Source organism: Ixodes scapularis, unplaced genomic scaffold, assembly GCF_016920785.2.
Source record: "Ixodes scapularis isolate PalLabHiFi unplaced genomic scaffold, ASM1692078v2 PGA_scaffold10__122_contigs__length_95168666, whole genome shotgun sequence".
Classification (NCBI taxonomy): domain Eukaryota; kingdom Metazoa; phylum Arthropoda; class Arachnida; order Ixodida; family Ixodidae; genus Ixodes; species Ixodes scapularis.
In genome coordinates, this window is record NW_024609836.1 from 91,085,675 (window position 1) to 91,097,655 (window position 11,981).

Here is an 11,981-nt window from a genome sequence, read left to right on the forward strand (position 1 = left end):
CCTTCATTCGCACTCGCCCTAGTTCAATGAAGACGCACTAAAGCAAGAGCAAGTCGTCTGCTTCTTTTGCAGGAGTTACAGTGACGTCAGAAAGACGCTGAGCTTTTATGGGCTCTGATTGAAAGATAGCGGGTAGACCTCAAAGCAAGCTGCCTTGAGCTCTACCCAGTATTTGCAGGAGTTACAGTGACGTCAGAAAGACGCTGAGCTTTTATGGGCTCTGATTGAAAGATAGCGGGTAGACCTCAAAGCAAGCTGCCTTGAGCTCTACCCAGTATTCTTCATTGAGAACAAACCAGAGCTCGGCGTTCTGACGACACCACAACCCCCGCAAAAGAAGCAGACGAAAATGCGCTCCGCATAAGTTATCCATCAAAACGTAGCACTAAAACGTTGACGCCGAGTATAGGAAGCTCGTGTACATCGATGTCCTTAAGAGCCTTCTACTTTTTGCAGGGCAAGAAAAGCGGCGGTTACGTGCACGTCACGGAGGTCTACGAACCAGAGCTGGAGAGGACCACTCGGCTCTTCAGCTCCATCGTCCTTCGGCTCAGACAGGATGACATGCTGCTCGCTTACCCTCTGCGCTACATCGCAGTACGACCAAAAGCCTCGCGAGGTCTTCTGCTTTAGTTCGACTGTGGCGGTTGGAATGCGTCTCCGACTGGTGAGTTCATACCGCGGCGTCCTGAAAAGTGGTCCCTCGTCTTCCGCCTGATGACGTCGTAGGAGTGACATGCTGATGCCTGTCGCGATCGTGGTGAATGTGCAGCAGTGGAATTAATTGTGGCAAACGCCTGCTTTGCTAAAGGTCCCTCTCTAGCGGTACAGTCGATGATAACCAATGCAGAGAGGAGAAGGGACGCCGCGTCGACAGCGACCCACGGGTCCACTTTCTTTTTTCCGCCAGCATTTTTACGACCAACCGCCAAAATCGCGACATGCGACAGTACGGCACGCTGGCTCCTGTCACGTCATTTCTTGCCACTTGGGGACCACTTTCGATGGATGGGCGGTCTATAGACCGCCAGACACACCAGCCGGAGGCGCATTTCAGCTACCCTAGTCATGACAGTGTTCGTGGTCATATCGATGGGAGAGCTTTTTGTGGATTGACGGACTCGAATGCAAGATTGTGAGACCAGGTTTATGTTAACCGAGTTTGATGCAAAACAGCTTTCTTCTAACTCCTTCTAACACCCGTCCTTGCCTCGTTTTTACTCGTCCGCGGACACGCTGGTGGGCGCGTGGTAGATTTGGGAGACATTTCACAGCTTTGCTTGACACTGGAACAAAAATATAACGGTTTGAGAGAAAGTGTGAACTATGATTTTTGTTGGCTGAGCCTAGGTTAGGCTTGCTTTCGGATTCGTTTAATGCCATTTCTTTTTTTCTTGTCAGACCGTCAACGGCAAGGTGACTGAAACACACCTCCCAGAAAAATCCTGCAACCTCAGCTTCTGCTCAGAAGCTGACAAATCTATGCGTCCTCCGAGGGTGAGCCAGTATTACCTGCAATGCTTTAGTGCCCCCCCCCCCCCCCCCCCCCCCGTTTTAATATTTTCTGAAGTGCTGTCTAGGAATAATAATCCTGAATCGTCGTAATCCGTGTGACCCGTTTTTCGACAATAATTTTGAATTAAATACCGCGTTATGAGAATCCACAAGACTGATAGGTTAAAAATGTACTGTGCTTTGAACATCAGCCTCCACAATCCAATAAGAACTAAAATTAAAAAAAAAAAAACGCGTAGAGCTTGGTTTTGCAAATATTGCTATTTTCATACTCCTGTTAAAACTCAATTTAACATAGACTTGTTTGTATCGATCTTTGCGATCAGTTTATATAATGTACGGTTTCTGTTCTCAGGGTTATTGCTGCAACTGTAAATCTGGCGGCAACTGTACTGTTCACTGCCTCACGTACAGCAAACTGTGGTAAGCGCACCTGATATCGTTGCCCCAGGTACAATTTTGTTCTTGTTTCTTTTTTTCGATGTTCCTGTATGCAGGCAGCATGAGATTGCACGGGCAGTATAGGGTGCAACTTTCCCACGAACTTCTCATTGGTTCAACCGATCAAGGAATTGATGATTGGTCTTCTGGGTCGCTAAACTCGTCAACAAAAATATTCTTTGTGTTATGACATAGTGGGGGGAGGAGCCGAAAGATTGCTGCGAAGTTTTCTTTTCTCAAAAACCCGCCAATCCGTCTGTCTTAGTGACGTTTTTCGTTGAGGGGACGAAAAATCCCTACGCCTCCCTAGGCACCGAACAAGAGCAGCACTAGAGAGCGCGCGGAGACGACCGTGGCTCATACGTGTGACGTCACAACAGAGATTATCAGCTGCGACCGTCATGTTTGATGGTCTCTAAAAAGCACGATGGATGCTTGGGAATTGCATTTTAAGATCAACACCGTCGAAGTGGATAGTCTGGTATCGTTCTTATCTCCGCAGATAAAGCAGAATTTACTAAAAAGCGTCCCTGCCGTTCTTTTGATTTATCTCGGCCTTTCGAATCTGGCCAAAGTGTAGCCCGACGTGGCTAGGTCACGACCAGCCGACTACCGTTGTCTATTTTCGGGTGAACTTCGCCTCCGGGCAGTTGTCCCTTCATCGGCGGGATAAAATCATTTTATGGTAGACATTCGAAGATCAGTCAGTTTGGAATTAAGTATGTTTATCGACGGAAATAAGGAAATAAACGTAATGTCAGGTTGTCAATATGATGGTGATGGCGGTGATGCTTCGAGAACGCAAGGACACTAAACTTGACATCGTCGATTTGAACACGCACCATCAAATTTGTCGTTCACAACTGATAATCCTGACTCCATCGTCAAAGGTATCAACTATAAAATGATGTCACTGAACGCGCCCGCACACTATATACGTGCCCTGGCAGGAGTCTTTCGTTTGAAAGTCTGTCATGGCCACCCTTGAGCTCATGGAACGCGAGTCGTTTTAATTCCAGAATCTCTTGAACCGTTATTTCGAAAATTGCAGGCTGTGCTGTTCCTCGTCATTGCTCATTGGAACACCTCTAAGCAGGGTCGTCGAAACAGGAGGATAGGGAGGGGGATTTAGCCCCCCTCCCCCAGCTGCGTCGAAAGAGGGGGCAAGGGGCATAAGGGGGGGGGGGGGGGGGGGGTATCGCCCCCAGCCCCGAACCACCATAGCATTTCAGAGAATTATAATAGAATATTAGGGGAAAGGAACATCCCCGTTTCTTCACCACCATCACCTCCTGTCTCTCACTCTCTCTCCCGAACAATTTCTACGGCCCTTCTTGAGACTCCTATTTGTTTGTTTGTTTGTTTGTTTGTGCGTGCGTGCGTGCGTGCGTGCGTGTGCGTGCGTGCGTGTGCGTGCGTGCGTGCGTGTGTGTGTGTGCGTGCGTGCGTGCGTGCGTGCGTGCGTGTGCGTGCGTGTGCGTGCGTGCGTGTGTGTGTGTGCGTGCGTGCGTGCGTGTGTGTGTGTGTGTGTGTGTTTGTGTGTGTGTGTGTTGTTCGTACCTTAATTATTTCTTTAGAGCGCAGCTCTTCGGCGCCCGTTTCCGGGTTTCGCGGCGTGGGCGTCGCCGTCGGCGTAACCGGCCCGCTAAATTTAGCGCGAAATTGACGTCACATGACCTCAACACCAATTCAATTCCCAGCTACGTGACTTCAACGCGAATTCGCTTCTCCGCTAGATTGTCATGTGATGTCCTTTTCCCTGCTAAATTTAGCGGAGAAACTGAATGGGAGGAGGAGGGAAGGAGAGGAAGAGGGGATGAGGAGGAGCATACCCTCCTCTCCGTACCCTCCCTTATTCCTCCTCAAGAGTTGAGCTCTAATTTCGCATTACAAAGATTTGTAAACGACTTTAATTTTTTTTTATTTCCCTTTCTTCGGCTTTTTTTTTTTTCTTTTTTTTTTTTTTTTGTTATCCGCCGTTTTTCCTCATCTCTCAGACATTACCGACGTCTCTACACAAACCGCCTGTGGGTGACCCCGGTGGCGTTGTTGACAGTGGCGGAAGATGAGCTCTATAAAGCCGCCCGCGTACACCGCGCACGGCTCCACAACATCACAAAGTTCAATCTTCGCCTCGATTCCGAAGCGAAGATTTTGGCCTCAAATAACTCCTTCCCAAAGTTGTGAAACGTCACTTTGTCGTCACCAATAACTTCCGCAAACGACGATCTTGCGACGAGAAAGTTCAGAGTATTTACCGGCCGCCTAGGTACAATCTACGCATCATTGACTCTAACGCGGCGTAGGGATGTAGGGACACTCGGGCGAGACGTCATCAGTGCAGCCGCTCAATCGGCTGGCACCACGGTGTTGCTCGCACGCGCTTCGATGGAGATCGCTACGACTTTGTGTTTTACATTCTTACTGGAATTTGAGCACCGAGAGAGCTTGGATGATTGACACCTCGCTCGGCTTGACGTCAGCGTCGCGAGAGTCCAATTAGCGCGTTCCGTAACTTTCGGACACAAAGTTGTGCTCGACGAGTTTAGCTACCCTGACGGCATCGAGCGTGGAACATTGTACACACACAGCTCTGATTATGCATGTTTCCATGCCTTTATCACTAAGGCGAAAAATGTCGAGTCACTGGGCTGTGGACGTCTGATATTTCGGAGATGAGAGCTACAGAGCATGCGCAGAATGGCGCAGAAGGCGATTGTCTGAATTGTCTGTACACTCGGAGATTTCCGAGAGTCTATGATACGTTACGCAGAGATCACGCGCAACCGCGATTGTCTTTCGTCAGCAGAAGTCGCACGAAAGAATTCCTTGCACAGCTTCGATAGTCTGTTACAGGTTAACTCTTGGAGTGCAACGCCCGGGCATGTTCAGACGCGTTCGAGTGTTCTTTTAGATTTTTCGGTTTGCCCCCTGCCCCTATTAACAGGTGTGCCAATCTTTTTTTTTTTTTTTTTTACGTGTATGGTTATGCATGAGCAAGCGATGAAAACAATGTTTCATTGTGTGATGTGACTTTTTGACGGAATGTAACCTTTTTCTTTTTGTTTACGCGACTTCTGTTTCGGTATGCTCTTTCGATGTTACATAATAGCGACTCTACGTCGTTCTACCTGGCGCTCTATGGCGAACAGTGAGATCAAGAAATAACTAATGAGCTCTGTATTCGACGACTGTAAAAACAAGGAAGTTCCAGTTTATAATAAACATAGGCTGAGCAAGGCCGCTCAAAAGTGTAACATCAGTGGGTGCGAGGTCGAGATGTCATTTCATTGGGCATAGCATGCACCGGGTCTCGAAACGTAAAGCACGAGAAAGACGTCATAGGTTGGAGGCATGTAGACATCAATTAACTTTTTGCCCATGAAATACGTTTATAAATTAATATTCTTCACAGAGTATGCTAGAGTGTTACTGTAGCATGCTCTGTGCTGTTACTGTCACCAATTATGGTAACAGTGCTACCATCATTGGGGGTTTCCTTCTCTTCACTTGCCTCCTCTCCGGTCGTGGGCGTACCAACCGGGGAGGGGGGGGGGCAAAGGGGGGCACTGGACCCCCCCCCCCCAGTTCTTAGAGGGGGGGGGGGGGCAAGGCATGTGTTTTGCCCCCCCCCCCCCCTGAAACAGCCACCACTGGGCAGGGCAAACACTAGCCGGCGGCGTCCAAGGGATACCAAGACCACCGCCCCCCGTCCTTGGGGAGGGGGGTGCGGGTTGGTTCGCCCCTCCCCCCCCCCCCCTTACTCAAGAACAAGTTGGTACGCCACTGTCTCCAGCATTCCCTCTACTCAATATGAAAGAGTGGAGGGCCTTGTGGTAGGATCGTGTCCGGCTTTTCTTAGTCTGCAACGAAGTTACACAGTGGCATAGAAGCCCGGAGTGACCTTAGTTTTGGCTCATGCTTCGCTCGACCGTGAAGGTACTTCGTCTGCGTGCTCGGACCCCCGGTCATCAAGCAAGACACCTTTGTTCAGCTGTTTGTCCAGAGCGAACATTCAAACTTGTCGCAACGCTGGCAACCGCTTATGGACCCGCCCGAGGAACTCGTACTCAGCGCTGAACATCCGCTGGACTCCAACAGCCTAAACACGGTGTGCCATTTTTCGTACTTTTTTAGATGACTGAAACAAATAAACAAAAAACAAAAAAACAATGAGGAATTCTATTGGATCTCGTTGCATTGTATTGTAAGGTTTCAGAAACTTGTATATGCATCACATTGTTCCTAAAACTGTATTATAAACACTAAAACTCAGAGGATCTTCGCTTCATTGTCTGAGGTATTGCAGCTATATGAAAACTGGAACAGAAAATTTGAGACACGGCCCGTCGCGGAAAAGGATGGTATGGAGCGGCCGTGGCTGAGAAACCTTTGTCGCCAGCGACGAGAGCTATTTCGCCTGTCGGTGTGTTTCTACACGTACAATCGCACCACTTCCGAATGTTTCCAGATTGCCGCCCCTGGGCTCCTCAGATACAAAATTACTTCTTTTTTTTTTTTTTCAAGTAAATGTAATTCGGTTCTATTGAATCTACCAAGCAAATTAAGCTAACTAAACGTTAATTACCAAGAAGTCCCTTTAATGGTTACATTTAAAAACCTCAGGACCCTTGCCTTAATTAATAATTGTATGAGCTAACAACTTGTCTAAATATAAAAACACATTTGGATCTGACTGGAACTTAAGATCTATATTTAGAGTATCCTTAATTAAAAACAAATGACTACATGCCATCATGCGTCTATACTGGCTTCGTGCGCGCTCATGAAGTTAGGCCAAAAGAGGTAACCATTTGTAACGTCTAACGGCACCTACTTCCTCGTTCACATCCCGTACCCTCTGCCCTTCATACCGCAGGTTGCTGCCAGTTACTTGTCAGAGAAAGCACCCGAGGCAGAGTTCGTACTCAAAGACTACAAGACATTGAGGGCGCTGATCCCGTACCCTAATCCGGGAGTGCCCGTGAATGAAATGTCGTCCGTATTCGCTGTGAGTGCCCCCTCATACACATTTTTTGCACATATATATGTTTATTACCTCGAAACATCTTACGGTACTGTAGTATTAGTATGCATTAGGTATTTTCAAGATCCACACAAACATCTTGGACGTAACGCTATTCGTGCGGGGTTCATACCCTTGCAATTAATCGACTGGGCAAAAAGAAAAAAAACGTTTTATGTTTCTACATTTTAATATTGTCTTCAATGAGATTATGAAATTTGATAATAAAAACGCCGTAAAACAAATCACGAAGAAAGATGCATGAGCTCAATGAGCCAGGCTTGAGCGAGTTGTCGTAACTCACGCTCAGAATTAGCTCCCGTTTGTCGTCGGCCAAAATCAACAACTTCGATTGACTCCAGTGCACGTTGATGGCGCATTTCGCCCAATGAAGGTATATTTTCTTGGCGTACAGTAACTCGGAGTTCTTTCGGAGCATGCGCTTTAAGCAACGCACTCAAACATGACATCCAGTGTATACCATTACACCATTAGTTCCGTTGCACTCTGAAAAAGCCAAATCTGGTCTTAAAAGGACTCTCAAAAGTTCTTTGGCTTGTCCATCTTTTCCACCCTAAAACGATTTTTCCAGTATCCGCCTAAAAGGGCTTCGTGAAAAACCTACAATGAGTTCTTTTAATCTATTTTCTTTTATGCGAATAAGTTCTTCACCGCCTAGTTGCCTTTCTAGCGCGCAAGTGCTTGAGCCGAAACCGTTCTTCAAGAGCTAAAGGAGCTCTTGCGGTGTCGAAGTACCTTTCAAGAACATATCTTTTTCTTTTTTTTAAAGTAACTCTTTGTCGGCGAAGAGGATATGAATTACAACGTTTTTTGTTCTGCCGTTATTGAATGTTAAAAGAAAAATAAACAAGTTTCATAATTTTCTGGTTACGTAAACAAATGATTTATTTATTCATACTGTCGGCCCTTTACAAGGCCTTTACAGGAGTGGTAATACATACAACATGTAAAAGAACAATTATGCAGTGACACTTAAAGTGATTCACCCGGAGGGATAAAAAAGCAAAAGATACATTCAAAACACAAAGTCACAGCACATTATCAAGCACTATACTCTTTATATTTCAAATCTTTTTAAATATATATATATTCCTAACATTTTTGGTGCAGTATTTCACGTCATATAGTATATCTTCTTTCAATACCGGCAATTATTATTTTGCTCAGAAATTTGTCCCGATTCCACGTTGTCTGTCTGACTCCAAATGAACACAGTGTTTTCTGTCTTTGGGAAAGCGAAGGGCGGCTCAGACAACATAATGCTCATTCCGAACAACATGACCAAATCGAGCGACGTCCTGGAATGCATCAATGATCTCTCGCTTTTCAACATGGCGGACCACTGCCACCCCATGAACAAGAGGTGAATCACTTATCCTACCAAAGTATCTTCTTTTCTTTTTACATATAACAAAGTACGCGCTCACATACTTGCGTTTGCTTATGACCGAGTTCTTGTGATCCCTTATGACGAGTGAACACGCTGGCACACTGGCGCCATCTATAAGCTGACCCGGGAATTGCATTTCACTAGTGCGAAGGTACTGCGGTATTTGCGACATCAGGTGTGCGCACTATTTGTGAAAAATAGAAGTTTATAAGATTGTCCAACATTTTTCAAGGCAGTAAAAAATGATGCCCTAAAAAAGTGGAAACTACTCGGAAATCAGAAGTGTTCAACGGCTACACGAAAGATGGTGCCAGTGTGCTCTCTGGTCGTAAGACATTACAAGCGGTTTTAACGCACTCGGTCGTAAGTACTCGCAAGTGTGTGAACGAGACTAAAGAGCGTTGTTTTGTCTGAAGCTGTGACGTGAGACAAAACCAAAACTCATCAATTGTTCCGGTCGCTTCAATAATAAGCCGCCTCGAAAGTGGCGATTCATGTTTCATGCTTCGGTTGCACGGCGATATCATCTATTCAATAATAAGTTACCATGAAGCAACTTTTTAAATAAAGTGTAATATATATATATATATGTATATATATATAAAACTGAGAAGAAAAAAACCCTTAGTGAAAAACAGCAACAACGGACGATTAAATCGTCCGTTGTTCCTGTTTTTCACTAAGGGTTTTTGTTTTAGAGCGCAGCTCTTAGGGGCCCGTTCCCGGCTTGAGCGGCGTCGCCGTCGCCGTCGGCGTCGCCGTCGGCGTAACCAAGGTCATCCCAAGGTCACGTGACCCCCAAGGTCACGTGACCCCTCCAGGTCACGTGACCCCTCCCAAGGTCATCTCAAGGTCACGCGACCCCACGTGACTCCCAAGGTCACGTGACCCCTCGAGGTCACGTGACCCCTCCCAAGGTCATCTCAAGGTCACGTGACCCCAAGATCCCACGTGACCCTTTGAAGGTCACGTGACCCCCAAGTCACGTGACCCCTCTGAGGTCACATGACCCCCGAGGTCACGTGGTCTCCTCCCCAAGGTCACGTGACCCCTCCCAAGGTCATCTCAAGGTCACGTGACCCCAAGGTGACCCCCACGTGACCCCCAGGTCACGTGACCCCTCTGAGGTCACGTGACCCCTCTGAGGTCACGTGACCCCCCGAGACCCCTCTGAGGTCACGTGACCCCCCGAGGTCACGTGACCCCCCTCCCCGAAGTCACGTGACACCCCCCCCCCCCCGAGGTCACGTGACCGCCCCCCCCGGAGCATATTAAAGAATGAGTGGAGGAGGAGGGGTCTACCCTCCCCTCAGTACCCTTCACTCCTCCTCCTCAAGAGCTGCGCTCCAATTCGGCGTTACAGGGATTTGTAAACGGCTTTCACTTTTTTTCACTGTTTTTCACTAAGGGTTTTCACTAAGGGTTTTCACTAAGGGTTTGTTCTTCTCAGTTTTATACCCACGCCTTCGGCCTCCCGCCACCATATATATATATGTATATATATATATAAAACTGAGAAGAAAAAAACCCTTAGTGAAAAACAGCAACCACGGACGATTAAATCGTCCGTTGTTGCTGTTTTTCACTAAGGGTTTTTGTTTTTCACTGTTTTTCACTAAGGGTTTTCACTAAGGGTTTGTTCTTCTCAGTTTTATACCCACGCCATCGGCCTCCCGCCACCATATATATATATATATATATATATGTATCACTTTTTCGCCAGTGATATATAAATATATGTGTTAACGATGTAAGCGGAACACTGTGTTGACATTCACCTTAAAAGGATCCTGAACCAAACATTTCATTGTCTATAAAAGGTGGCGCACTACCTTTCTATGAGTCAGCAGCCGCCGGTGTGCGCGAGCACACGCAGCAAAATTGACGTCATGAAATCTCCCATTCAAGCTTACTAAGCATGAATGGGGGATATGATGACGTCATTTTCGTTGCGTGTGCTCGCGCACACCGGCGGCTGCTGTCTCATGGAAAGATAGTGCGCCACCTTTTATAGACAATGAAATGTTTGGCTCAGCATCCCTTTAAACCGTGCGCACGCTCATGGATCTTACTCACCTAAAACGTTATCAGGACTTTTTTCGTGGTTTTTGTTTAGATGCTTTGAAAAAGAACCCTACGACATATTTTTAAGAGAAGACGTAAGTAAACCTCTCCACTTTTTTTACCTTGGCCCAACTTGGCTCTCCTTGCAGGGAGCTCCGGACTTGGAGCGAAAATAAAGGTTTTCTCTCTCTCTCTCCTCGCAGCTTAGGAGAGGGGAGCGCTAAGGATATTATCTTCCCTGCAGAAAACCGAGGTTTTTCGTCGGCCTTTAAGTGCTTCCTTACGACGGGAGAACACAGGCGCCATCTATGCGAGGGACCCTGGAAGGGCATTTCACCAGCGCGAAGGTTTTGCGGTTTTTGCGAGGTCAAGCGTCCATCTATGGGAAATGATCGTTGATAACATTGCCAAACAATTTTCAAACCAAAAGAAAAAAATAATAATAATAATGCGAAAAAAAGGAAATATACGGTTGTGTCAAGTGTTCCATGGTGTCTCATGGTCGATGGTGCCAGTGTATACGTTCTCTTATCATAAGAGATCGCAAGAGCTCGGTCCTAAGCAAACGCAAGCAGGACGCAAGAAGAGTGAACACAACACCCCACGCCTAGCGTTCATTAAACTGTCATTGACTCTATAAGGTACTTGTTCTATACCCTCCGATGCTCCCAGAAAGAGGTTCCTGATGCACTCGCGATGCACTTATCATTAACCTTCCTTTTATCCGTCTCGGTTAGTCATAAGGTCTATCAGTCTCGTGACCATGAAGTCTCAAAATTGAAAAAAAAGACGTCCATCTCTTTCACGACTAAAACTGCCTGACCACTGGATCATTTGGTACCAGCTGCCTTTCTGATTGGCTGGACTGACAAGAAAGATCAGTTATTGCTGTTCAGAGTTTGATTGTCTAGAACAGCGTCTGGATGAAAACAGATTTTTCATACACAAACTCTAGGAGGTTTAATTTCGATGCGTGTTTCATGAAGGTGAATAAGAATGCAATAACAAGGTTCCGACAACACGAATAAAACTGTATCTATGAACAAAAAAAAAAAAAAAAGAAGAGAATAATCGTGTTAATTTTGAACAATGCGTCGTTCGTGAACCAATTATACCGCGTTTCAATTGCTGAACTCCCTCAAGGGGAAAGCTGTTGCTGGTCGATGTAAAAGTTCCCGAAGAGGGTTTGTTTCCCTTCCAGTACGGGAGGGTCCAGGCACGTCTTTTGTGCGCAGGAAAAGAGGAGGACCGGCGAGTTCCCGCCCTTGCTTCTGAGCTCGTACAAGAAGCAGCTGCCAGAGTCGCCCATCCTGTTCAACGAGACGAGTGGGGAGCACTTCCTGGCGTTCTTCCACGCCCACTCCCACCTGAGCCTGATCCTGCTCGAAATCAACGCGGAGAACATCACGCTGTTCAAGCAAGGGTAGGCGTCTTGAAAGCGAAAGCTTAGACCTTATTGTAACCAGTTGAACATCACATTTCTCACAAGAGAAGATAATGTTCTGAAAAAGAAGGCGTTCACTT

At 46.7% G+C, this 11,981-nt stretch overlaps 1 protein-coding gene across 1 annotated transcript; it reads left to right on the forward strand.

Moving 5' to 3' along the window:
• The first annotated feature begins 476 nt into the window (after positions 1 to 476).
• Positions 477 to 11,884, forward strand: LOC115316760. The gene is made up of 6 exons (XM_040211311.3): positions 477 to 667; positions 1,402 to 1,497; positions 1,871 to 1,938; positions 5,896 to 6,067; positions 6,836 to 6,967; positions 11,693 to 11,884. Exons 1-6 carry the CDS (start codon positions 560 to 562, stop codon positions 11,882 to 11,884), a joined length of 768 nt encoding a protein of 255 aa, XP_040067245.1. The 5' UTR covers positions 477 to 559.
• The last annotated feature ends 97 nt before the right edge of the window (positions 11,885 to 11,981 follow it).

Excerpts from the sequence above, each read along its gene's own strand:
- LOC115316760 (XM_040211311.3), top strand. The coding sequence starts at position 560 with ATGACATGCTGCTCGCTTACCCTCTGCGCTACATCGCAGTACGACCAA. Across the intron at positions 6,068-6,835 it reads ACTCCAACAGCCTAAACACG|GTTGCTGCCAGTTACTTGTC; the intron begins GTGTGCCATTTT and ends TTCATACCGCAG. Across the intron at positions 6,968-11,692 it reads AAATGTCGTCCGTATTCGCT|GAAAAGAGGAGGACCGGCGA; the intron begins GTGAGTGCCCCC and ends TTTTGTGCGCAG.